At 45.9% G+C, this 27,715-nt stretch overlaps 1 protein-coding gene across 1 annotated transcript; it reads left to right on the top strand.

The window, feature by feature from the left end:
* Nucleotides 1-425: 425 nt before the first annotated feature.
* Nucleotides 426-27,505, top strand: lmo1 (LIM domain only 1). Its single transcript, XM_062471662.1, has 4 exons — nt 426-1,226; nt 15,384-15,597; nt 24,915-25,040; nt 26,865-27,505. Exons 1-4 carry the CDS (start codon nt 1,205-1,207, stop codon nt 26,968-26,970), a joined length of 468 nt encoding a protein of 155 aa, XP_062327646.1. The 5' UTR covers nt 426-1,204; the 3' UTR covers nt 26,971-27,505.
* The last annotated feature ends 210 nt before the right edge of the window (nt 27,506-27,715 follow it).

The following is a 27,715-nucleotide window of genomic DNA, read 5'->3' as shown; positions in this document are numbered from 1 at the left end:
ACTCTAATTACCGCGCAGTTCTATTTCCCCGAATTACTGATAAATACAATTAGATGTTATCTTTATTAAATCTAGAAAAAGGAAAAGCAAGGAAACTGTACACGTTAAGGTGTGCGTGTGTTAGAAGCGCACTCTATTGCAACCTGAACGTATACTCTCCCTCCTCTCTTTCTGTCTCTCTCTCATACACACACACACGTTCACACACACTATACACACAAGTCCCCTCCCCCTGGGCGCGCGCGGGCATACGCACCGACGTGGGCACGCTCCTCTTTCTCCATCAACCACACGCACGCAGAGACAGGCAGACAGACCAGTCGCACACACGCGCACGTCACACACACACTGGGATACACACGCACGCACACTTTCCCTTAGCTGTGCTTTTGTGTTTTGTCAGAATTAATGAGAAAAGTTCCCTTGCCCTAGGGGTAATTAGTGTCCTTGGAGTTAAATAAGCTAATACTTAGACACCTCTGGCACAAGCAATTATGTTTGTGTATTGAATAATTGATTCAAAGAGGGGGGAAGGGCTGCTAATCAGATCTGAGCATAATGAATTGATTTAATTAACAGGGGAATCCGAGGGTCTCTGGGAACTGCGCGCATTTATTCAGTAGCAGGAGCGAGCGCAGCACATAAATTGGGAGAGAAAGGCAGTGTGAGTATGCTTTTAGCAGTTGTCAGGTCCGGAATTGGATTTCTTGAATATAGTTACAGTTTCGGAGCAAATGAGAACGGAGAAAGAGAATCTTACATCGTGGAGAGCACTGTCGCCCAGTATTTGATCCGTCCGTGTGTACAGTTACAGATTTAGATTTGACACATTTTCATTCTTTCTTTTTCGCATGGAATTTATGAAGACCAACCAACACTGTTTACGGGTGTTAATTGCAGTTCAGTTCCAGCACAGTCTGCCGAGGTCAATTTAGTGTCTAGCTAGAGAAAAGTGAGCGCGGACACCTCTATTTCTCCGATAGAATCGCTAGAATAACATTCACTGTAACATTAATCTTTCGAGGGTTTACGTTAGTAAGGAGGTATAGTTTTTGTCAAGCTATTGCTCAAACCAAGCTTGGGCTACGAAAGGACGATTCCGTTGCTGTTTTCAGCCAGTTCCAGCCTTGCGTACACCGAACGGTGAAGACTGCTGGAGCCGAGAACGGATCGCCCGGAGCCGGACTCCTCGTTCCTCAGGACGATGGTGTTGGACAAGGAAGAGGGTGAGTAACAACCCCGGCAATGGACATTTCTTCTTGGTGTCACAGAACAACAACGGCTGTTTTTGCGACCAATATTGAGCATTGTTCATTTACTTTGTATTAACCTTTTGCGTACAGAATATCTTTTTCGTTTTTCTAACCCTGTAAGTTGTCATGCTCGTAAATAGAGTCGTCTAAGACTGCTGGATCTGGATCCATTTGCGGCTTCCATTATTGTTTTTTTTTCCAAAGAACTCTAAATTACCTAAGTTTATATCAAAAACCTTTCTGTCCACGTGTGCTGCATTAACAACAGAGGGACACTGCCACTGTAAATAGGTCTTCTCTGCTACGCTCCCCTTAACTCTAAGTGCACTTCGCTTCTCTGAAGTTATCGAAGCAGCCTTTGACATCGGCACAGAAAGGGAGATGACAGCGAGTGCTTTTAACTTGATTGAAATTATGGATAACACCGTGCAACACGAAGGCGGTTTCCAGCTCTATATCTGATACGTCTATTTTAAAGTATGTAGGTTAATGGGTGAGGTAATCCAATTAATTTTAATTTTAATCAAATTTTAATTTAGTGACGTATCATAATGAGACACGTGACCCATCATAACAAACCCATCAAACTTACTATTCTCAAACTGAAATATTGTAGATTTCCCACTATTTTGAAATTATAGGCCATTCAAAGTACTTTTCTATCAGTTTGTGGTGCATGGGGAAGGCTGTTTTCTTGACAATAGGGCACTCTCTCACAACCTGTGCTGACCTTAATAGGTTATTCTTGTCATCTCTCAGAGAATGTAGTCATCACACATTTGGTTTTAGCCAAGGGCTTTTTTTTCTGAAGGTAATGGCTTGCATTTGCGACCCATTATTTATGTTTGAAAATGGATATTTCATATCTCAGCAGAGCATCCTTTCACTTACCCATCTAAAAACCAATAAAGGGATCGCCGTAGAAACATAAATTGGTCTGTTTAGCTGAATCCATGTTGTGCTAATGTACCCAGATTAACTCAACTGTAAATTGTCTCCTTTGGATGTCTGTCTTGCTAAAAGTTCCCCATATGATTCATGATTCAGATTGCTTTTAACAGCTATTGGCTAAGCAATATGGTAAATGTACAAGGTGATGCAAATGGCATTAGTGGGAAAGGATGCACAGGACCATGTAATGCAGTCAATACTACATTAACTACTGATGCCCAATTACAGAACCAGGGAGAGTGGCTTTTAGGAGCATTAGGACTTGCAGAAAAGCTGAGATCACCTGCTGCTCATTGCCTAAAAGCTTCACCCTTTGCTTGCTGGGGCCGACCAACTGCACTGGCATTTTGGCAGGGATGTGGAGAGAGCTGTCTGGGGCTAGGCTCTTCCACTCTGTAGTCACGGCTGTTAGCCTGTTAGTGTTCCATTGACTATAAGCTATCCAAGGACAGGCTATTTCTGCAGCCCATTTTTAACCACAGTGCAATTTAGACCACAGTTGTACATATGGGGTGACATTGTGTGTGCCTATGTGTGTGTGTGTGTGTGTGTTTGACTATGTGTCTGCGTGTGTACGCTTGGCTAGTTGACGTGATTGTTCTATGGTCTGGGTCCATAAACATGATAGGACATTGATCTCAAGATCAACCGGGTTTTGAATCGCTGGCATGTCTACCCAAATATTCACCATCAGAACAAGCCTGTTTGGCAAACATTTGGCTACTTCATCACCTGACAAAGTAATCCAAACCACCTTATCTACCTTCACCAACATTTCCAGTCTTTTTTCATGGTCATATCACCAGAGAGACTGGCTACTGTTGTTATTAAACCCAGGGTTCTGGCATGCAATCCAAACCCTAACCAACAGACCAAGAAGAGAATGTCACACAGTGGAGGGGTTGGAGAGGGCTAGCTCTTCACAAGAGTGTAGTTACAAACCACATCTGTGACATACTACATCGAAAAACATAAGAAAACATTGTCTCCAGTTCAGTCTGCAGTTTGAGTGACAGAGCTTCGCTGGAACATGTTGACCGTAACATTGGAAGTACGTGCGATGTCTGTTGAAGGTCTTAGGAAACCTCTCAACGACCTAGGGAAATAACCAGTTACAAGGGAGCTAATCTTGTTTCCCTCTTTTCCAAACCTCTTTTGAGAAAGTAGGATACAAATCAATTCCCTCTCCTACTATTTTTAAACACTCACAAATTTGACATGAATTGTGTGACCTACAATAATGCTCCAGTCCACATTGAATCTCAGTCACAGAACTTACAAAGTCACGTTGGGCTTGCTGGGATACAATAGTAGTGTATTATTACTCGGTGGTACGTAAGTGTGATGTGGCTCGAGAAAGCTAGGCTGCCCAACCTCTGTGAAATGACCTATTACTGTATACACGTCTCTGGAAGGCTGCGGAAACACATGTCCAAAGAATTCCAGGTGAACATTTTATATCACCCTCTCTAATATAAAGTTTCCAATTGACTTCTAATTTTAGTGGGGGGAAAAAAGCAATTCAGCCATTTTCTTTCCTTCAAGGTATTAGAAACTCTGCTGTAGCAGAAATAATTGGGTCTTCATTGTAGACATGTCTTTGGCTGATCACTCGCACCACTGGGCTTTCTAAGAACCATGGCTGAAGAGGAGAACACCTTCAATCCTCCGACCTGATGATAAATTTGTGGTTACCTTTGCACTTTAATTTACGACCCTGCGAGCAGCCTGTCCAATGAAATTTGTACATTCATAAAGCATGTGATTGAAAAGCAATGTTTCAAATGAATACAGGCTGGTGATCTGTCGGCTGCTGTAATAAAACTTGGGCTTCAGGCACAGATTTTTATTTTGAAATAATAAGAATTGCTTCATTCTTTACTGGAGTTACCATGGTAATTCTGTCTTGTAGCAATGTTATATTGATTTAGAAAGTGGACAGTAATATTTCTTTTCTGTTATTCTTTTTCTGCGGGTTGATTTCTAATTTCCAGTTGGAGATTACTTTTATACATTCCTTAAGTCTCTTCACTTTTTCCCCAGGAATGTAATTTTCTCTCTTGTATTTGCTATTTTCCGAGCTTATTGGCTTGTTCTTCCTCTAAATTAAACTTGCCAATTTTAAATATAGAAATTACATCTGTGTGTTGTGCCCTCGGCTCCAAACAATATTGCAACTTGTTTCAATGTGTGATATTTGTGTGGTCAGATGTAGTTATTTGAATGTTTTATTTTGGCATCTGCTTCATGACACCTGCTCTCTTTTCTGAGGACTGTACCTCCTTTCACCCAGTCTTTCTTCAGAATTTTCAATCGAATGATCGCCCATGGACATTTGTGTCTTTTGTTATGCTGTTGAATACAACTCAGAAGACAAAAAGTTAAAAGGTACTTTTTTAGAAGGTACTAAACTTCACATGGAGTATAGATTCTAACTGAATTACAGTAGGCGTCACAGTTTAAGAGCATGTTCTTAAACCTTGTGTTCTCTTCGGGTCGTTCTGACCCATCAGTCATTGTGACCCACCGTCGTATTGCGACAACTTTACCGCATACAAAAACAAAGTGAAGCATTTTCTTTTAACCGTCGGGCTGTCTCAGACCCCCCACATTGTGAAGGTTAAAAGAAAACTATTTGTATTTGTTTTTGTATTGGGTAAAATTGGGTAAACACAATGGTGGTTCGTTATGAACCTTTGGGTCATGTGACCCGAAGGCAGCACAAGGGTTAAGTCATATACTGTCCAGTACTTGACTTTAAGACATGTACACACTACAGCTGTTCAGTATGCAACCCAACACCTCAACAAAATACCCACATCCAACGCGACACATTTGATGTCAGTAAATCAATTTGGCCATTTTAAGCAGTGAGTGCTCGATTCCGTCTGATCCGCTATGATCTCGCATGCACACAGTTCCCACCCGACCCAATTTTGTCTCCCATCCCAAACCTCCGGATCGCTATCAGTCCAGAGCGTCTCACATCGGCGAGTGCAGGAGATGTGTATCATTTCCCCATCATCTCCCTGGAACTCAAAGGGACTGAATGGAGACGTGACAGACACGTGTAAGCAAGCGCGCCCACCTGCCTCTGGTGAAAATGGCTGCGCCCGCCAGGGCGGCACACAAACTCAATTATGCACTCCTGAAGTGGGAGAGAATCCCTTTATTACAGCCAGCAGCCACCCGCTCTTCATGCCAGGGAGCTACTCACAACAAGATCTATTTTCCTCCCCTGCATCATGGGACAGGGACAATGTCTGTGCTTCCATTGTCCTTCGTAATTGATCTAGACTCTCTCTCTCTCTCCCTCTCACCCCATATCCACCTTTGTTTTTATTCAGGTGTCACAATCATACAGTGTCGGCGGGGGGGATGGGAGAGGGAGGGGTGGTGGGGAAGCGGGGGGGGGGGGGGAAGTGTTTCAAAATGATGTCAGTAAACAGAAAATTTTCTATGCTCCAAAGGCGCTCCACTCCATCACTCTCAACGTTACACGGAAAACCTTTTACAAGATCCTCAGACGGGCTGACACGCTGAGATGAATCGTCATTTTCGACCCCCTTTTAAACCGTCTCGGAGCAACCTTATCTCTCACCTTGAGTCCTGAGACGAATGCCGACACGCTCAGCGTTCAGACGAGGGTAACGCGGTAGTCGTGCACACAGTGATGCTCTCGCCGCTGTGAACTCCCCCAATGACCTGAAATACATACTGGGCCATGCTAGTCTGCGTCCACCGGATCACTCTGGGACTGGGAGTTCTCCATCCCTTAGTTGGAACGTGTCTACTGGTGGTCAGGTGTGACTGTGTGTCTTTGAGAGCAGCTGGTACACTATCCATGGCAACAGCTACACAAGCAGGAGTAGTGATGGCTCATCCCTGTGGATTTTCTCCTGGTAACAGTGCATTATAGTCTGCTGAAAGACGCCACGGAAGTACACATTGATGATTTTACAGTAGGTGGTTTTTAATTTACTTTCCTTTTGGTCCTTCAACCACATGTTATTCCCCTGGCTGGCCTTGTTGAAGCAGGACTCTGTGCCTCTTTTCACTGCAAGGCTGAGTAGCCACAGAAAATGCGGGACTTCTCTTTCACTGGGGTAGGAGCACACACACACACACACACACACACACACACACACACACACACACACACACACACACACACACACACACACACACACACACACACACACTTCTTCTGCATAGATGTAAGTTGTCACACTCTATCCTATCCCATTACTGAAATGCTCACCTTCATTTGGTTGTTTACACAACTTCATCAGTCTTTCGCCTCCCGTTTCTTCAACTGGTTCTCTTGGTCCGAGCACAGTGTGCCCATGAAGACAGTCGGCCGGTAGCTTTTGTCTAGTCACAGAGACTTGTGGTACTGATTCAACGCTAGCTGATTGATATTAGCACTTTGCTGTATACTAGTTGCTAATGTCCTTTTGTATTCGATGAGACAACTCAGTTGCTGAAGACGCTCGAAGAACATGCTGTTGGTTCTCAGTGCACTGGGAGTGCGCTGCAGAAATAGGATTTGAAAGGTATTTAGACATACTAAAGGAAGCTGCTGTTTGAATGTTGATGAGCCTGTGATCACTGTAATGCATCATTTATGTGGAAATCCGATACTGTAGCATAATTGTACCAGTGTCTGTTTATGCATGCAAGTTTCCATCTTGAAACAAATTGATCTGCCATTATGCCTGTTACATAACTGGAAGACCTTGCATAATCCTTTCTGAAATAGTCCCTTAATACATGTTTGGCCGGTGTCTTTTGAGTGTTTAAGATGAAAGGATGTATGAGGGTGGGGGGGTCGTCTGGGAATGTTGGAGGATAAAATGCAAACATGGAACATCCAAACCAAATAAGAACAATTATTTATACTTTCCAAATACCTTATATGTTTAGAGTTTCACTGTTCACAAGTCTTGACTCTGCCATTATTTACAAAAACGATATATATATTTTGGCAATCAATAAATCACTCCTGGCAATAACACATCAGGATGTGTGGGGGAAAATGACACAGTATGACCTCAGTAAATAGAAATGTCTGGAGTTCTATTAGATTACATAACAACCCATTTTTTTAAGAAGCCCAATTTACAATCAGTTGACCTTTAATGAATCTAATCTTGAATAACTAATTTAGGCTTGCGATTGGGGCTTTATTTGAAAGCTGGGAGATTGGGTTGTGGGTATTGAAGATGTGAATGTAATCGATGCAGACCCTGAATTCACTGCTGCTAGATCCATGTGTAACAGTCGTGCTCGACGCACACTCACCGCTCTGCTCTGCTCTAATTGAAACGGGTAAATAGTGTGGTCGTTAAAAACCACCATGGCCCACACACACACACACACACACACACTTCTCCAACTCAGATTTAAATACATCAACGTAGAAACTTTTTGTTCCTTTTTTTTGTTTTGCAATCACCCATCTTCAGCCAGGAACACATACAGTATCCATTCACTGTAAACACACAGCCACCCCAGTGGGATAAAAGGTCATTTTGACCCAGTCCTCATGGTTGGTGTCTGAACCATGTTATTGCCTGTCAGAGGCCTTCTCTTCAACCAGGCTCTCTGTGTGACCCTCCATTCAGGGCTCTTGGAGTCAGATGGACAGTGCATCCAACAGGCCTCATTATTTACCCCATGAAGAGCCAAGTTGGGAGAAAGTGCTTAAATGACGTTGTGGGCCTGTTCGCCAAACAACCATCCCCTGTGGTGAATTTGCATTATTCAACATTAAAAGGGGGGCCACATGGAGGTCCTCAGTGTGCAGGTTCTTTTTCCCCTCCATGTTCAGCCCACCGAGGTTCCTGAATGGCCCACCTGTCTGCTGGCATATCCTTTGAAATAATAAGTGTGCCGTAATTGCATGGGAGTGGGCATTTCACACATCACTTCCTAACCTTAGGAGTGACACAAACTTTAGAGGGCTACATTTATGCCTGCCTTGAATTCATTTTTAATGTGGTCTAAAAAGTGTTTGGGCATTATTGGGTGCCTGATGCCGTAAAGAAGTCGTGACAGTCCTAATGGTTACATTTGGCCAGGAATCATGAAGTGGCAGATACGATTGTCTCCTTTATCAAACTGTGAAAAGATCTGGTTTGAGAATAGATGGATTTATCCCCTTATTCAAATGCTAATGCAATCTATGGCAAGAAAATGAATTGAATTCACACATATGAAGATACACTTCAGCCTGGGGAAAAGCTGCCAGCCAGACTGGGAGAGAGTCACCGTGATGGGAGTGTGGTTGAGGAGGCAGCCTGAGAGGGGTCTGCCATTGGAGGGCTTAGCCTAACTCAAACCCCAGGCTCTCACTGGAACAGGCCCAACAGAAGGCATAGTTGGTTGGTAGGATGTAAGGTCAAACACCTCCTCCTCTTTTCTCTCCATCCAGCCTCAGACCTCTTTTTTCACTTTCTTCCGACGTTCCCTGTGGTCTAAATGGTGGTAGCCCTGCATAAGAGGGGTTAGGAGTGAAAGGCATTTCTTTCTTTCTATGTCTCTCTCTCTCTCTCTCTCTCTCTCTGTCTGTCTCTCTCTCTCTCTCTCTCTCTCTCTCTCTCTCTCTCTCGCTCTCTCGCTCTCTCGCTCTCTCTCTCTCTCCCTCCCTCCTTCTCTGTTGAGCTAGGACTGTCAACAGTTCACCTTCCAGAGCTGTAATTTCACGATGCTAGCGAGCAACCAAGTGTTGGAACAAGTTGCTTTCTGTAATAACTGGAATCCCTGCCAGTTTCCCATCTCCAAATAAGCAGTAATGAATTTAATTCGAAAGCTGTTGCATATCTCTGTGATACATTTCTTTTAATTAACCCCATGTGAATAAATTAAAAATAATAGGGGCTGAAAAGTGCGGAAAAAACCCATAATGAAGTTATCCGTTAATTGGGATGGCGTCTGCAGCCAAACCGCAGTGAGTAAGGGGCAGCGGGAGCTAACAATGTCTGCTCTAAGCCTCCGTGCCTCCACAGAAAGAGGGCCCAGGGCCCTGACTCCTTCTCGCTGACTTCAAGTCTAAGAAATGCTTGTCTGACGTGATGGAAATGACCAGCGGCCTGGAGAAAAGGCGGTCCTGTTCCTGGCCGCTCTGCTGAGACTCCCCACGCCGCGCTTGAAGCCGGGCCAGTGTTATTGCAGCCCTAATGCGGCTACCTCATTTGGAGCGGATCAGGAGTAATTATGGTGGGGGAAAGTGGCTGCCGACCGCGGGGGTCAGGACACTTGTAACATGTGAAAAGAGCAATTATTCCAGGAGACAAAACCCTCCCTTATCCGGGCCTGTGCCAGGGTCAATGCTAGGGACGAAGTGGCTCCGTTTCGCCGGGCCTTATTAGCCGCAGCAAGCTGCAAAGTTTGTGAGAGTGCATCTCGTTAATGAACAGTCCCGTCCTTGTTGTCAGCACACTAGCCCCTGCCTTGTCTCCTTCTCTCCTCTCTCTGCTCTCTCTCTCTCTTCCTCTCTTTCTTTGCTTACTCTTACTCCTTTGTCTCTCTTTTATTTCTCTGGCTTACTTTCTCTCTCTCTGCCTCTCTCGCCCTCTTCTCGTCTCGCTCTCGCTCTCCCGCTCTCTCTCTTCTTTCTCTCTCTCTCTCTCTCTCTGGCACTTTTCCTCCACTTTCCATGGGTGCTAATTATGTCATAATGCTAGCATACAGGCCCAGCAAGCACTTCTCTCACAGACCTCTGCGTTCATACACATCCTTCTGGAAAGGTGTCTGACTGCACCGCGCCGCACAGAGAGAGAGAAGCGATCACACCCAGAACCACATAACCACCACTACCACGGCTAATATAAACTAATGATCATAGACTGGGACTGGGAGCCACTGCTGTGTGATGAGTGTGTGTGTGTGTGTGTCTGAGTGTGTGTGTGTGTGTGGTGCGTTTGCTCTCTCAATGCATCGCTCCAACTGCGGGGGGAAATATGATTCACACTCAGTGAATCACGGCTGTCTTGACGACACTTATCATTCTGAATACAGTCATTTGTCGGCTTTCAGCTGGCATATTCCATCTGATATTATTACCAGATGTCTTGTGTTTTGTCTTGGCGATAAAGGAGAATCTGTGTCTACAGGCTCAATTACAGTAATGATGTGAGCTGATTGAAGGGGTCTGATTCATGCAGACAAAGGCAGGACATCTGCCTGGGATCTGTATTAACCCCACTAAGGGAGGATCCTCGACCAGGGATTCGTTCTATATGGGATTACCATGGCCACCGCGTTTACACAGGGGGCCGGACACACAAACATGGGTTCACAGCTCCCAGAAAGGGAGTATTTACCGAAAGTTCCCAAACACAAAACGACCTCCGATGCAGATGCTAATATGGCTAAAGCCATCTAAATAAAGTCATGTGAAGGTTGCTTTTGTCCCCCAGATATCTTACTTAGCATCCAAAGTGATGTAAGATATTTTAACGCTCATCAAATACTGCAGTTTTAGACCTGAAATTCTGTACAAGAGACCAGGATTCATGCAGACAGAGTGGATCCACTGGAGGTGGCTGCATCAGGTTGTGGTCTACAGGGATCAGTCCATAGGAACAGACTGATGAGTCTGACGTCTGTGAGTGTTGAACGAGAGGATAATGATACATGGTCATTGTTTCAGTCGACTGCAGTTATTTGTAATGTAGCATGTAATTTTTTTCCCAGCGTCCTGCTCAGCATCTGTCATGGCAGTGCTTACCACTCTCTTATTTACTGCAGTGGAGGGTAATAATTATGCAGGCCCCAGAGACGAGGCTAACTCACTCAGCCCTGCCTCCCCCCCTCCCCCATTCCCACAGCCTGCCTCCCCTGCCTAACTATCTCCTCCCTCCTCCCCCCACCTTTCTGGGATCCCTTATTTACCCAAATCTCCTCACTCTCTCTCTCCTCCCTTGACCCCGTCTCCCCCCCCCCCGAGGGCCGGCGGAGAGAAGGAGGAGGGAAGGAAGAGCCTCTTCCTTCCCTCCTCCTTCTCTCCGCCGGCCCTCAGCCCAGGCAGCTGAGCGATGCTCATCAAGCCTCTCTCCCCCTCGGACTCCCGGGGAGCCTGCGTCACATCAAGGTGTCAATCCACCTAATTGATCAAACGTGTTTAATTTCATAGAGTGACCCCCCGCCAGTAACAGCGCCGGCAGGCGCTGTTACTGTATACTGTACGCAGCACATTCCCGTCACGCCGACGCCTCATTTGAGAGATTAGCGTGCGCCAACACGTAGGGTACGAAGAGAGAGAAGGGGGATCGGAGGGGCGCGTCATCCCCTCTTTCTCGACGTTGCTCCTTGTCTAATCTGAGGAAATGGAGGCCTCGCCGTGCAGATGGGATAATTGTATTTCAAGGTTTTCAAACGTTTCCTCGAGTGCCACAAACGGCTTATTTTCACTTTAGAACCTTAAACACATCAAAAGGGTTTGCAGATTGATTTGAGGTTTAGATAGCTGTAAAAACTGAACTTGAAATGGGCTTACATAGAAATTGGATGGTATCTCTGTAATGGGAAAGTACATGGTCTGACAGTTTCCATGGAGAGAAAAAAAAGAACGTAACTGTACATATTCTTAAGAGATAAGGTCTTTATAGAAAGAGATATGGTCTTTAAAAAGTAGAAGGAAGAGAGAGATAGAGAGAGAGAGAGAGAGAGAGAGAGAGAGAGAGATGACAGGCCCTTACACCCGGTATTAATGGCAAATTCAATTTCTTCTCATGGAGGATGTTTGGCAAGGCAAGTGGCCGCATCTCGTTGGAGTATGAATCATCGTGTGGCAAAGTATTCTTTTTGTGACACTGAATGACACAGGAAGGTCAGCAGCACTTGTATCTGTTAAATGGATTGGATTAAGTGGAGGCTTCCTTTTGATAATGTCACTGCTCTGGGGGTTTGCATGGTACAACAACCGGAGACAATGTAGTCCTCTGGTAAGAAAACAAAATCCAAAACATAAAATAAATGGCTTAGGGACAATATGGCAATCAACATGCCATTTATTTCAGATTCCCATTTCTTCACTGACCTTATTTGATGTTTGGGTTTCAGGACATCAAGCCTGTGGTTGTTCATTAAGATGGATCTGAGACAGAAAGATCCTGCCAGCTGTACACCAGGTACTTGATAGACGTTTGGCTATGTGTATGTTCAGCCAGCTCTCCACAACCCAGAGAGGACATACTGTATGCAGACATGGCAGTTCCACAGAGGAGAGGAGGAGTCTCCTATCTAGGCTAGGGAGTGGAGCGTCGTCAACTTGAAGGTGAACGCGTCCTAACACTCTGAGAAAGTCAAAGGAGACTCAGACAGCAGATGAGCTGGCTCCGTCATGCAGGAGTTAAGCTCCCTCTCTTTGGCAAACTTGATTTAAAACACTCGCGTTATGTTCACGGCATGGGTGGGTGCTGTGTGGTGGGCGGTGGTCTAAACCAATTATTAGTGGTTCTCAGGAGGTGGGGGAGAACGACCTTTGTGTATAATTAGTTCTCTTATTTAAAGCAAAGATTTTGAGTAGAATAACTAATTAGCTGTCATAAAAAGCAAATTAAAGATTTTTGTGTGATCCCTCAGGGAATTTTTAGGAACCCGATTTACTTGCTTTGCGCATGCTCGGGCGCAGACACACACACGCATGCACACACACACCTACCCCCCCCCCCCTCCCACACACACACACACACACACAGACACGAACAGGCGCTCTCTCTCCTCATTAAGACTGTTTTTAGTTCTGTGGAAGGCTGACAGGCGAGCACTGTTGGCACACCTGCAGAGAGCTCCTCTAACAAGCCATGAGATGCAGGTAAAGAAGAGCGCCCTCAGCTAGTGTGGCTTCAATTTGAGGCTTTTTAGCTTCATTTACACTGAACATTGGTATTTATAGCAGGTTTTGTGATCCTAATGCGCCAGCTTCAAGGGGCCTGCTTTAGGGAGGGAGGAGGAGAGGGGGCAGGAGGGGAGACAGAACACTAATTGATGGCTCCCATCACCAGCGCTGGACCAATTAGCCTTCCCTTTACACTTCTGATAAAGAAATAGGGATGGCTGAGCACCACCAGAGCTCTTGCTCACGCACAAACCAAAGTCATAAATTTGACTAACAAGCTCACTCGTTCCTTCTCCTCTGCTTTAAAATGGGACATGCTAATTATATTACATCCACGGTATTATTGATGTGTGGATGGTCAGACATCTACGAACAAATCTGGATTCAATAAGGTCTCTTTGTGGGTGTGTGTGTTTGTGTGTGTGTGTGCGCGCGCGTGACAGGCAAAGAAAGAAAAGGAGACAGGAAAATGTGCTTTGATATTCGAAAGAACAAAGTGCTTTGTGAGAAAGTGCTATGAGTTTTTTTTTTTCTTTTTTTTTTTGGGGGGGGGGGTGAAAGAGAAAAAGACATGCTTGGAGGAGAAAAAGAGAATTGTAGGGTGAGGCACTACCTTGCTACCAGCAGAGGGTCTGTTTATCATGGGTAAAACCACAGCCGTTACAACCGCGCGACCCTGCCCAGCTGCACACAGACATCAGAACGTACTCAGTGGAAACTACAGTGGCCATTATCAGATACAGTGCATTAAAAGGTTCCATCGTGCCATTTCATTCCTCTGTCAGCCAATCAAATCAATAGACATTAGAAAAATCATGTCCCGACGACATGAGAAGATCAGAGTTAGATGAAAGCTCATTTTAGGAACAGAAACGTTATAATGATACGAGACAGTGAATAAGAACAGCTATGAGGTCCTATTAGTCTGGAACACATGTCCTTAAACGGTACACTGTAGCGGTTTTATGAACGTACTCGCAAAACGCACTGTCCAAACTCCCTCCCGGTGAAGCAGCCTGCGTCCGGTTTGTGTTCTGAAAGCAGAGTGGCGAACGACGTCCGCCATGTGTTCTATTAGCCGGATCAATAGCCCAGTGTGGGAGAGAGTGTCTTAAGAGCTGTTGTCCTGTGCTTTCAGCTGTGGCAGACCTGTTAGTGCTGCAGAGGGGAGCTGCCTCACCCGGCCTCCCTGTACCAGCCATGGCCTGAGGGGGGCTTTTAGTCCAAACACAAATGTCAACCGCACATAGACTATTAGTGTTTAGTGCAGTTATTAAATGGACTTTATTTGTCCTTTAGGAGGCTAAAAGGCGCACTTAAAGGGGACCTGCGTGACAGTGGGGCAATTTGCGGGTTTGGTTACTCAGGCTCGCTCGTTGCAGACACATGAGTACAGATAAGTGTAAAAGGAGGAAGGCTATAATGCGGCGGGCGTAGGGCGTGTGTGTTTGTGTGCGTGTGTGTGGACGAGGAAGAGAGAAGGTGTGTTAACGTGTTAGAGACGGGAGAGAGAGAGAGTTTGAGGGAAAGAGAGAGGGGAGAGAGAGAGAGGGAGAGAGTTTGAGGGAGAGAGGGAAAGAGAGAGAGGGATGGAGAGAGGGGAATGGAGAGAGGGAAAGAGAGAGAGGGATGGAGAGAGAAAGAGAGGGAGGGAGGGAGGGAGGGAGGGAGGGAGGGAGGGAGGGAGGGAGGGAGGGAGGGAGGGAGGGAGGGAGGGAGGGAGGGAGGGAGAGAAAGTGTACGCTGAGAGGCACTTAGGCCATAACATATCTCACTGGGGTCTGGTAGCAGAGTTCTTGTGGTCAGAGGCTTTTAAAAAGGTTCATGTTAATCTATACCAAACAAAGCCCATGAGAAGCTTTTACAGCTGTGGACAGTTGAGTGAAATGAGCTTTGATGAAATGCTAGGTGACTAACATAGTCTACAACAGGCCATAAATACCTCGGTAAGCAAAATTAAGCCTGTCTGCATTTTGAATCACGCCCAAACACACACACGCTGCCTAACACACACGCGCGCACACACGGATCCATACGCTCTCGTCCATGCGTCTCGCATAGCATCGCACGTTTTGTGTACCATGTAATATAACATGTGTTCGTACAGGCGCGGTGTGCGAGGTGAGTCTAGTCCAATGTGACCTGTGTGCCTATCTGCACGGAAGAGTGTTCCCAGTAATGCATAAGAAGCAGGGCTCCGGAGCTTTCCGAGCCCTTGCACGGCTCTGACGCCTCCAGGAGAGCAGGCTCCTTATCAAAAAGCCAACATGAAAAGTCACTCGTGTTCCTGGGCAGTAAATCACGTTGGGCTGTTTGTCTCCTTATCACTACAGGTGTGCCCATGCTCTCCGTCCAGCCCAAAGGGAAACAGAAGGGGTGTGCCGGCTGCAATCGCAAGATTAAAGACCGCTACCTGCTCAAGGCCCTGGACAAATACTGGCACGAGGACTGTCTCAAATGTGCCTGCTGCGACTGTCGCCTGGGAGAGGTGGGCTCCACCTTGTACACGAAAGCCAACCTCATCCTCTGTCGCAGGGACTACCTGAGGTAAGACACACACACACACACACACACACACACACACACACACACACACACACACACACACACACACACACACTGAACTGACAGGCTATGAAAAATGCTGCTGCTAGACTATTGACCAGAACAAGAAAGTTTGATCACATAACATCTACTCTTGTCTCTCTACACTGGCTCCCTATCCAAGCCAGAGCTGACTTCAAAGTTCTACTACTAACCTACAAATCTCTGCATGGATTGGCACCACTGTACCTCTCCGGTCTCCTTGCACCCTATTGCCCCGCAAGGACACTTAGATCTCAAGATGCCGGCTATCTAGTGGTTCCCAAAATTAAGAAAAAAACAGCTGGAGGTAGGGCGTTCTCATATAGAGCGCCTCTTCTCTGGAATAAACTACCCGTCTCAATTAGGGAGTCTGATACTGTTTCGACGTTTAAAATTAGGTTAAAAACTTTATTGTTTAGTCAATTCTACGACTGTTAAAGGTAAGTATGTTACTAGTTGGAGGCAACGGGGGACGGGTTGTTTCCATCCTTATTCTTTAAGTATAACTTATTTTAGAGTTCTCTTCCCCTGGAACATATTTCATGTTCCAAATGAGGGGGGCTGTCGCTGTCTTGGTGTGTGGGGTTGCATTAAATTCCCCTTTTTTGCTCTGTTAAATTGCTGCACCAGTCCACACTTGACCGGTGGGGATCTCATTCTATTATGACTGTAACTGTTAGCTGCTCCTGGCATTCTCTAATCCCTGCTCTCCTCTCTCTGTCCCCCCCCACACACATCCCTTGTGGTGTGGGGGGTTTGAGTTGTCAGCACCTGCCTGGTCGTCGGTCAGCCAACGCTGGACCTGGTCGCGAGTCTCCCGGTCCTGTCCTACATCTATAAAGTTGAATAATGGATTTTGGTGTTTTAAAAACCCATCGACACTGTATGACTATGTTTAGCCTGTGTTCTGCTCCTCTCTCTCACCAACCGTCTCTGGAGGAGGGGATCCCTCTCTAAATTGCTCCTCCCAAGGTTTCTTCCATTTTTTTTTCTCCTGTTGAGAGTTTTTTGGGAGTTTTTCCTTGTCTTCCTTGAGGGTTTAGGTTGGTTGAGGGGCAGTTCTATGGGCATATGTGAAGCCCTCTGTGACATGCTTGCGTGTAAAAAGGGCTATACAAATAAATTTGATTTGATTTGATGAAACCCAGGGCTGTGTAGCAGTACCAAGATCCCTCTATCACACCACCAGTGCCACCAGTATGAACGTTTGGCGTTCCATTTCCCCCCTCCATCCCTCCCACACACACTTGCGGTTTCGAATGCTCTATCTTGGGGGCTTTTAGGAGACATTTTCTCCCAGGCAGTTTTTGTGGATCAAGTTCCTGTTTGCTCCTCATTACAGGGTATTGATGGCGATGAGATGCATGTCAATTAAGCCTGAATCCCATTGTCTTCACGTGCTTGACTCTCCACGGGCTGTGATCCTGAGCCTCAGAGAGGCAGACAACAGAAAGTTTGTCATTCAGTCTGATGTTGGTTTTCGCTCCTCTACTTCTCCTCGTTCTCATGATCATGGCTGTCACCCCTGGCAGTGCATGCTGGGTGTCAGTAACCATAGCGCTGGAGGGATGGAAACATGGAAGACTGTGTGGAGTCAACCCCAGTGTCTGTGGCTCTGCTCCCCCCCCCCCCCCCCCCCGCACACACACACACACTACCTCCCCTGCCATCTGCTTGCTAAATTAAACATGATAATTTCCTGGGTGTTAAGTCACATTCCCTGGGGCTTCCCCAATGAGATCCCGCCATTTATCCCAGAGAAAGTCCCCCAGGGGCCAGCTTAGAGGCAATGCTGCCCCTGCCTCTCTCCTCCCTCCTCCACCTCTCCATCCCTCTTCTTCTCTCTCCTCCGCAACCCCGCCACCACCCCCCAAATCCCTTCCTTTCCTTCGCTTCCTGTCGTCACCCTCTCCCCACATCATTCCCATACTTCTCCCCCCTTCTTGCCTATCTCCCCACTCTCGCCCATACCTTATCCCCCTACCTCATTCCTCCCCCCCCCCTGAACACCCTCCTTCATTCTCTCCTCCCCTGGCCTCTCCCTGCCAGCAGGCAGCGGCCCACCAGAGAGGGGCTTAGGGGCTGGGGTGTTGAGAGGAGCCATTACCATCCATCAGCTCCCAGCCAGAGTTAATGCTGTTAAGATGCAGTGAGAGAGCTTCTCTAAGACCCACCGCTGCTGCCCCCGGAAGGGGCAGATGGTGCAGATGAGGTCATAATAAACTGACCGAATGACGAGATAAAGGCCCAATTCTGAGGGCCAGAATGGGCTTCTGACATGGTAAAATATGAACACCTGAAAGAGGCACTTCTCGCCTGATGGATCTCTTTCCCATTAGGAAGGCGACGGTCTCACCACAAGTTGATGATTGCGATATGTTCCTATGGTGTCGGCTGTAAGGGGCTCGCTGGGCTGACAGCTATGATGAGAGCCCGCTCCAAGCAGGGTAAGGGAGGAGAGACAGAGAGAGGGAAGAGGGTGAGGACGAGGGGTTAGAGAGAGAGAGATGAGAGAGTGGAAAAGTAGGGGATGAGTTCAGACGAGAATGAGAAAGGGGCGACCGTCAAGTGAAATGAAAGAGAGAAGAGAGAGAAAGAGGAGGGAAAGAGAGAAATGGAGGGAGAGGGAGAGGGAGAGAGAGAGAGGGAGAGGGAGAGATGGCCCATCTGTGTTCCTGCCCCAGCTCTGGAGCTCTAATGAAATCCTGCCCACTCATCTGCACTTCACTCTGAGACAAATGCATGCCACTTAATGGCTGGAGATGCTTGAGATGAATTCTATTACGGATCAAATTAAAAACTTTCCCCTCATGCTGTGAGCAGAGTCCCTGGGTTTCCAAAGTAGGTGACGCACCTTCTGCCACGCCTCCTCCCCCGGCCCCCCCTCAGTGCCCCCCCCCCCCCCCCTCAGTGGCCCCCAGCCCCCCTGCCATGTCAGCCAAGATGAACACTGCTCCTCACCTGCAGTGATGTAGTCGAATCCCAGCTCCGAATTAGCCTCCTGCACAGAGCTGCAGTTCATTAAAGACAGGCGGGCGGATTAAACACACTTCCTTCATTTCCCTGGGTTTGGAGCCCTGCCACGCGCACATTCATTATGATAGGAGCCCCGTCTGTGTTCGTCCTTCGGGAGCCCCGGCTACGCTTTTTCAGCCCCCCGCACCCCCTCCCCCCCTTCACAGCACCCTGAGCTCCTTCTGCTCCCCGTCCGCTCACCTCCTCCCCTCCTGTGACCCCCCCCCCCCTAGAAGTTTGTGGATCCACTTGACATTCAGTTCCCTCCGCTGGAGACGGCTCGGCCTGCTTTTTATTAGCAGTTTTACCACACTCCTCCATTATCAAGGAGAACAATGGATTAATTAGCCGTTTCATTTTAGTCTGGGGCCGGGGATCCGCTGACCTCGCCAAAGAAGGTTGACAAGCCAGTCATGCTTCCCAAGGCCTGGTCCCAGAGCCTGAAATCGCTTCATCTTCTAACTGTTGAATAGATTAGGGGGAGGGGGGCATATCAGTCATCTACTTATCAAAGTAAAGTGCTTTTAATTGAAATCTGAAAGGAAACACTGCCAGCTAATAGACATTGTGACTTTTCCAGAAGTGTAATTGTTCGGAAATGGGAGTAATACCAGACACTCAAAATGCTGTTTGGGGGTAATTACGTTTTTTCGATCTTGGTCCCTTCTACTAAGATGAAACTGCTGTAATGTAAAACAGCTTTTGTTTTTCTCTGTTCCCAGCTGTCCAACTCTCTGGCAGCATTTTAAAATCTATAAAGGAAGCGTTATACCTTGAAAAGCACTGCTGAGCAAGGTCAGAGTCTGCCGTGAATACATTACCTCAGCAGCTCTGCCCTCTGTGAAAAACATACATGGAGAGTTAAAACTCGCAAAGTTTGAGAGCAGCTTGGAGACATGAAGAGAACCCAAGACCAATCAGAAGGAAGCTGAAGAGACAGGCAGGCAGATGATGTAGGTGTTAGCCGGGTTTGAAGTCAGCGCAGATGTACGTTCAAACAGCTAAAGGCACACCTGTCTCTGAAGATCCACACTAATCACACAATAACAGAAGGAGCAGCACCAGCAATAAAAGGCACTTCGAATTTGTTTCCAAACAGCCCACATTACTTGGAAAAGATTTGGAAGAATTTGATGTTTGGTACGTTTCTTGTTTGAGCTATACCTGTTAATCCTAGCGCTCTCTACAGCTTTGCATTGTTAAAGATGAATACAAATACCCTACTTCAGCAAACAATTGCTAGAGTAAAATGTGTTGCAAGTTTAGCTTTCAAACAAGCAAAATCCAATACATACCAAACATCATAGCCCATTTCCATTCCCAACCATAGGAATGTCTTGTATTGGAGATCATGTGACAGGTCACATGACAGCAGGTTGACAGAGGGGAAGGCCATGAAACCTGACAGTCCTTCAACACTCCCACTGGAAAGTCAGCCACTAAATGGCCTTGCCTTGGTAATGGCTGCTTTTGCTTTATCTTACATTATACAGCTTGGAAATCCATGCCATTGTGTCTCACAGTTTGTGGGTGACCTTCCAAATGAGTATTTGTAACCCTGTAATCCACTTAAATTAACCACCGAAGCCTCTATTTTAAGTTGAACCCTTTCTGTGCCTCAAACCCTGCCACAAAACTGATGACTGCTTAACAAAGCATGATTGTCTGGAGTGTCTGGTGAGGAGTACTGAGGTATGCCCTCACATTTTCATACTTGATTTGGAGAGAAATAGTGGGGGGAAAATGGTTTGCGTGTTGAAAACATTCTTTTTTTTCTCTTTCTCTCTTCTGAGGATATTGATTTATTTAATCCAAATGACCAGGGAAATTGAACTGCACGAGTCACTGCACCTTCACAATTTCAGGCATGTGTCATTACAACATGTGGGAAGTCAGCAGAAAAGAGTCTAATATTTGTAATCAGAAAAGTGTAAGGATTTCTGAATGACCAACATCTCTGACATTGAGATGATGACAAATCAACGCTTGACGTCACAGGCTCAAATCTACAGGCAGAAATGGATGGAGGGCATAGATGATGGCCATACTCACTCCTGCAATATGCCACCACTGCTGGACATACAGTGCTGAAAGCTGGGAGGCCCACGTTGCTGTGAGAGAGAAACATGGCCTCCAAGATGACTCTCCAGTACCCTCACACCTCTCTCCTGAGACCTGCAACACCTTGCATGAAGCTGGATACTGCCCTGCCAGGATCACATAGGCATGGCAAATATCACACACAAACACATACACCACTCACACACGCACACAAATGTACAGTCGACAACCACATTCACAGAAATACACACTTACAGTGCTTGTCCACTGGAGCGACGCGATGCGAGCAACGCGATGTTTTCCATTCGTTTTCTATGGAGCCAGGCGAATCGCTTGCGTGGTGCATTGTGGGTAGCGACGCGACGCGACAGAGTTGAGATTTTCTCAACTTTATGCAAATGAGGAGCGATTTTCGCTAGCGATGGCCAATCGGAGTGTTTTCTTGTTTCTCGTAACGCAGCAACCATGGTAAACATTTCTAGCTTTCTAGGTTTCAAGGTGGAGGAGAAACTAATCGTTTGTGTGGCTGCTTACCCAGTCCTGTACGATACATAGCTGTATTTGTACAGAGATAAAAAAACGATGCATGGTGCAAGGTTGCCAAAGTTGTTGGTGCTTGTACTTTCTAATTCAGTCTAGTGACATTACGTAACTTCGTTCTGTAGTAACTAGCTAGCTAGCTAGCCCGGCTGGAACTCACTATCCTATCGACAGATTAGCAGAGACTGAGGAATATAGTATAGTTTTTTACACATGTCAACGTGTATGTCTATTAAGCAGTTTTGTATTTTGTATACAAGTTGTATTTTGATCGATGTTGCAACTACGTATCCCCAAGTCTGCACACTTGGCCATGAGAACTACAACAGTGATTTTAGAGAACTACATTCTACATTCATCTGTTTGAAACGCCCTTGAGCGTGGTGAACTGTGGGAAGGCGAGCGATGGCAAGCGATTCGCGTCGCTGCAGTGGACACGCACTGTTATTCTCTCTCTCTCTCTCTCTCTCTCTCTCTCTCTCTCTCTCTCTCTCTCTCTCTCTCTCTCTCTCTCTCTCTCTCTCTCTCTCTCTCTCTCTCTCTCTCTCTCTCTCTCTCAGTTCAGTTCAGTTCAAAGGGCTTTATTGGCATGAAAACAACAATTGTTCATATTGCCAAAGCAACGGTAGAATTACAGAAATATTAATCAATGTAAATCATGGCCTTATATATACTTATATTTCACACACTCACATACAGAGACACACACGGCAGTTTAACATATACAGTGTATCTACACCACACAGGTGTACAACTTGTATCCATGTTATTATTATTCAAGTTGGTATATTATTAATGTTGCCAAATAATCGGTATAAATAAATAAATAAGTAAATAGATACACACACACATATGTATATATACATATATATATGTATACGCATACACACATGTATACACACCCACACGTATATATACACACGCATATACCCATACATATACATACATACGCACATACAGGTTATATAATGATAATAATAATAGTAAAAATCTAATACTAAATTTGAAATTCTGAAAAATTACAGTAAAATTTAAACAAAATATTAAAACAAAAATTAAAACATGTTATGTTTGCCATATTATAAATTGTCCTCATTGTGGCTTTCTCTAAGGCCATGACAGGCTGATACATACTTTGCTGCTAAAATACAGCAGTTAGGTTTTTCTCCCAATAAATAAACCAGTCTCTCTCTATTTGTTACATTTTCAAATTCCTTGTATATGCTGGTAATTTTGGGGAAGTATTTGGTTCGAATGTCTGTATAGTCTGTCTCCCTGTGAGCAGACAGAGCACAGCCTCTCTTCTCTGGGCAGCCATGTCTGCCTGTGACGGCCTGTCTCTATGGCCAGGCTGTGCTCACTGAGTCTGTATTTAGTTAATGTCTTCCTTATTTTTGGTTCAGACACAGTGATCAGGTATTCTGCCATTGTGTACTGTCTTTTTAGATTCAAATAGCATTCTAATTTATTTTGCTTTAGTGTAACTTCTTTCCAATAAACAATGTACTTTTCTTTTTGCTGTTTTGCTATTTGTTTTGGATTAATAAGGTGGCTGCTGTCTTGAGTCTCTCTCTCTCTCTCTCTCTCTCTCTCTCTCTCTCTCTCCTCTCTCTCTCTCTCTCTCTCTCTCTCTCTCTCTCTCTCACTCACTCACTCACTCACTCACTCACTCACTCACTCACTCACTCACTCACTCACTCACTCACACACACACACACACACACACACACACAGCAGAATAAATTGAGACTGCAAAGTTTCTCTGAAGCCATTAAGTGATGAGGCCAAGAGGGTTTAGATGAACATGCCGCTTTGTCTCATGGAGATTATTTTGGAAGTTTGGGATGAGAGAAGATTAAAATAGACTCAACTGAGCACTCAGGACTGCTGGTCAAAAGTTAGGCTGTACATTCTTCCCAGCTTCACAACACCCTCTTCAGAAGGCCTCTCTGAAAATGGTAACTGGCCTGTGTGTTACCCACACATACAATGCAGTAGGTAGTCTCTACATTTTTTTTGAAATAGGCCTACAATTTACTGGAACACCTATCCCCTCTAATAATGCCTCTGTTCAACACAACAATGCATCTAAAAGTATACAGCCATTCCCCTATCCCATCTCCCTGCCTCTCTCTCCCTGCCACTCTCTCCCAGCCTCTCTCCCTGCCTCTCTCTCCCAGCCTCTCTCTCCCTGCCTCTCTCTCTTTGCCTCTCTCTCTCTCTTTGCCTTTCTCTTTCTCTCCTTCTGTAATGCACCACTCTTCTGGGCCTGTGCTCTAATTAGAAGCAGGGTATGCTGGATAGATGTTTTCTGTGACAAGAGGAGAGCAACCGAGAGAGACTAATGTGAACAAGGGGATACCAACTTTGTGACTTTTTTTCTGTGTCTGAGCCTCCACAACTTTGGGAAAGTGTTTAACTTACTGTCAGAGTGGAGATCTGCCGTCTGTCGCCTTATCCCCTCTCGCAAAGCTGTGGAACTGGCCCCTCTCCCCATGCAGAATGTATAAGTCTATCTGTGTGTCTGAATCTCCAAATTAAACATTGGGGCAGGCAGTTGGAAAATGAAAATGTAAATCTGACCCGGGGCAAACGGCTGAGTTGCCTTTGCTTTGAGAAGAATCAGAGATCTACAGTCCACCAGAGTGGCCCTTGCTCTGTTTGTGACCTTGATGGTTTAGCTCCATTGTAATAAGCTTAAACAAACGCCAGTGAAATTTGAGTTGTGTGTCTGTTCCCCGCCCTGCCGAACATCTACCTACCTCTTCAAGGTTATGTTTCCCTGCCTCACTTGTCATCCTCTCTGGCGCGCTCTCGATGAGAGAGAGAGAGATAGAGAGAGATAGAGAGAGATAGAGAGAGAGAGAGAGAGAGAGAGAGAGAGAGAGAGAGAGAGAGAGAGAGAGAGAGAGAGAGAGAGAGAGAGAGAGAGAGAGAGAGAGAGAGAGAGAGAGAGAGAGAGAGAGAGAGAGAGAGAGAGAGAGAGAGAGAGAGAGAGAGAGAGAGAGAGAGAGAGAGAGAGAGAGAGAGAGAGAGAGAGAGAGAGAGAGAGAGAGAGAGAGAGAGAGAGAGAGAGAGAGAGAGAGAGAGAGAGAGAGAGAGAGAGAGAGAGAGAGAGAGAGAGAGAGAGAGAGAGAGAGATGAGAGAGAGAGAGAGAGAGAGAGGAGAGAGAGAGAGAGAGAGAGAGAGAGAGAGAGCCTGTGTATTCTTGCAACGGGAATCTTTTGAACTTTTGACTACATTATAGAATTTAGCCTCTTGTGTAAAATCCAGCTGGCTTTGGTTGGAGCAAGTCTCATTAGGTACTTGGGTTTAAAAAGAAGAAAACTTTCAACAGTTCAATTGGTTGCCTCAGCCCTGTTTTCATTGCTTTCGCAACCGTGCTGGAAGAAACTCTTTGAAGAAGGGGATTAGAACCATGTGATCATTTTAATTAGATCATTAGCCAAGAATTAACATCTAGGTTTGTAACCCTCATTAACAAAAATACCAAGTGTGTGCCAAGATAGGTTTGTGTATTACATTCAATGTATTCAGATTTGGCCCTGTTTTTCAGATTCTCTCTGCAATTCTTTCTGTCTTGACTTTTTGTTAGCTGTGCTGTTGCATTGATACTGCAGAAGGTGGGTTAATGTCTGCCTGTATTCTCTCTCTGTTCCAGGCTCTTCGGTACTACAGGGAACTGCGCTGCCTGCAGTAAACTGATCCCAGCCTTTGAAATGGTGATGAGAGCCAGAGATAATGTTTACCATTTGGACTGTTTTGCCTGTCAGCTTTGTAACCAGAGGTAAGGAAAGAGAGATCACAACTGTGCTGTAAGATTGCCTTTTTCAAATCCGTTACGTTCTTCTGAGATGGCCATTAGCTCAAGCAGTAGCTGCCCAACAATCTGGCTCTCGACGCAGCAGATCAGCAGGAGTTCAGTCTCAGAGACTTGAGTCGGTGCAAATCCTGATTTGGTCTGCCTTCCCATTCCGTAAAGCACTGCAACGCTCTGCATTGCATTAGCAATTCTCCGTTAATTATTCTGTATTGTGACCCAGCCAGTAGTTTGTCCTTGTTTGTGTTTGTGACTAGAACAGGGATTATAAGATTGAGGGGAAAAAATGAGCTCATGCATTGAAGTGATCGAGCGGCCAGGCCAGCACCAAGCCTGATCACATCCACCAGGTTATGGACTGGAGAAGGGCACAGCAAGAACAGGCCCCACTACAGGCACTAGAAGGACAGTGTTTCAGAGTGGTGGAGTAGAATATCAGGGATCTATACTCTATACACGACAAGTCACTAGACTTGAGCTTCACACTGGAGTAGACTTGACCCTCCGCCACTTTAGGACTCTTTGATGGTCACTGTGTTTTACAACATAAACAATATGCCAAAGAGTACACCTATCTGTCTTCACGCTTGAAATCGATAGTATTGCAGACGTCCAGATAGAACGACTTGTGAATTTGAGATATTTCACCGTTTCACCATATCCATGGACTACGGCACCTCTTCATATCGTTTCACCACAACAGAACAGCGTATCCCTGAATCGTTACCAAAGTAGGCTCCTTCCTAGAAAGCTCTCCTTGTTTTCCCCTCACGAAATATACCGGAACATTCTTGAAAACATTCCATCAGCGTTCAGACAACCCCTCTCCCCGCTGTAGCGGACAGAGGTGTTATGACCCTCTTGCGTGTGTACAACACAAGCCCATTAACTCTCCGCAGGGAGGGGTCAGTAACCATGGTGAGCACCTGCCGTATGGGAATGCTGGCAGGCGCCTCTCTGCTCTGAGGTGGCAGACGCAGGGCCAGGTTTGACTGGCACGGAGACGGTGCGCTCGTGCCCTCTCTCTGCCAGCCTGCCACACTGGCCTAGCCTAGCTTGGTGGAGGCAGCCGTCAGTGCCATCAGGCCGGCTCTTATCTTCACCCGCATGCAGCCTGCAGGGCGCTAGTTCATCTGTGTTACACACAAGCACTGCCATGTAAAAGCACATCGCTGGGCCTGCCTGGTACGTGTTTGTGTGTGAGCTTGTTTTTTTTTCTTTCTTCCTTCAATTTGACTCTGAGTTTAGAGGGAAAACATTCTGGAGCGTTGGCACCAGACGGGCGCATGGAAAGCTCGCCCTGTGGCAGGGTTTCCTTGGAAACCGGTGTGACGATGCCTTTTTTTGCCAGGCCTGGGAGGGCCGGCTGTGTGTTCACTAGGGGGGCCGGCTGTGTGTTCACTGGGAGGGCCGGCTGTGTGTTCGTCGGGAGCCAGTCTTCTTGTCCACACGCTTTGAAATGATAGGGCTTTTATTGGCTTTTATGGGAAGCCACACCTTTATGGTGACCATCAGAAGGGGCTCTGAAACCCAATACAAGGAACAATGGCATTTGCGCCGGGCAAGAACGTCAGAGCCAGACGTGTGCGATCAAAGGCAGGCAGTGCAGCAACGCCAAGCGGCTTTACTGGCTGATCTCAATCGCCACGTTCTCTCTCCATGAGCAATTTCGCCATTATCAGCCAGTCAACACAAATAACTCTGTCATGTTGTCAGCTGTAATCCCCTTTGTCTGTTTATTAATGGCTGTGCCTGTTGTGTGTGTGTGTGTGTGCGTTTGTTCCCTGGCAGGTTTTGCGTGGGGGACAAGTTTTTCCTAAAGAACAACATGATTCTGTGTCAGATGGACTATGAGGAGGGCCAGCTGAACGGGAGCTTTGAGACGCAGGTTCAATAGCTGGGCTCTGGTGGCAGCAAGCCTCAGCCCTGCACTTACACACGCGATGGATGTTCGGCTGCACTTGGATAGAGAGGAGCGTCTGTCTGCTTGCCTGCAATACTTTTTAAAAACCCCCTTTATCAGTCCCTAAGGACTCTATTGTAAATGTACTACTTTTTGCCCCCCCACCCCCACCCCAACACTGAGCAGTTACAAGTTTTGATGTACAGTTGTGCCTGCTTAGCTGAGCACTGTATTGCTTGTATGTTTTTGTGATGTTTGTTTTGGGTTTGTTTTTAATTTCTTTTCCCCTTTCGGGAATGGTTCCTTGGAGGGTCTGTACAGTCTGTTTTCTCTGTATATATAAACTGGAACATTTATTTTATGAAATGTAATGCAATTTTATTACTAGTGTGAATTAAAGATTCCTAAATGTTCATAGTGAGTTTTTTGTTTGTTCTTAAACCAAAACCAAAGTTGTTTGAGAAGGCTGGCCCATGTGTTGATATGTAATTATCATCTCCCCAAACCGCAACGCTGTAAAAAAAAGAAGCCTTGCAAGAAAAAAAAAGATTTGAAGTTTTTTTTAAACATGATAGAACAAAGCAAGTTGTATTACATTTTGCAGAGTTCTGATGGAATTAGAAAATGCTGTTTAAAATGAACTAAAATAAGATTTTATTTGGAATAAAATGACTTCTCCAGACGGTGTTGTTGTCCTGAGCGTGCAGGTGTCATGAAAGGAGCAGACTGTGACGAGACT

This window comes from Osmerus eperlanus, chromosome 10, assembly GCF_963692335.1.
Source record: "Osmerus eperlanus chromosome 10, fOsmEpe2.1, whole genome shotgun sequence".
NCBI classification, from domain to species: domain Eukaryota; kingdom Metazoa; phylum Chordata; class Actinopteri; order Osmeriformes; family Osmeridae; genus Osmerus; species Osmerus eperlanus.
This window is presented reverse-complemented; position numbering and strand designations above follow the sequence as displayed.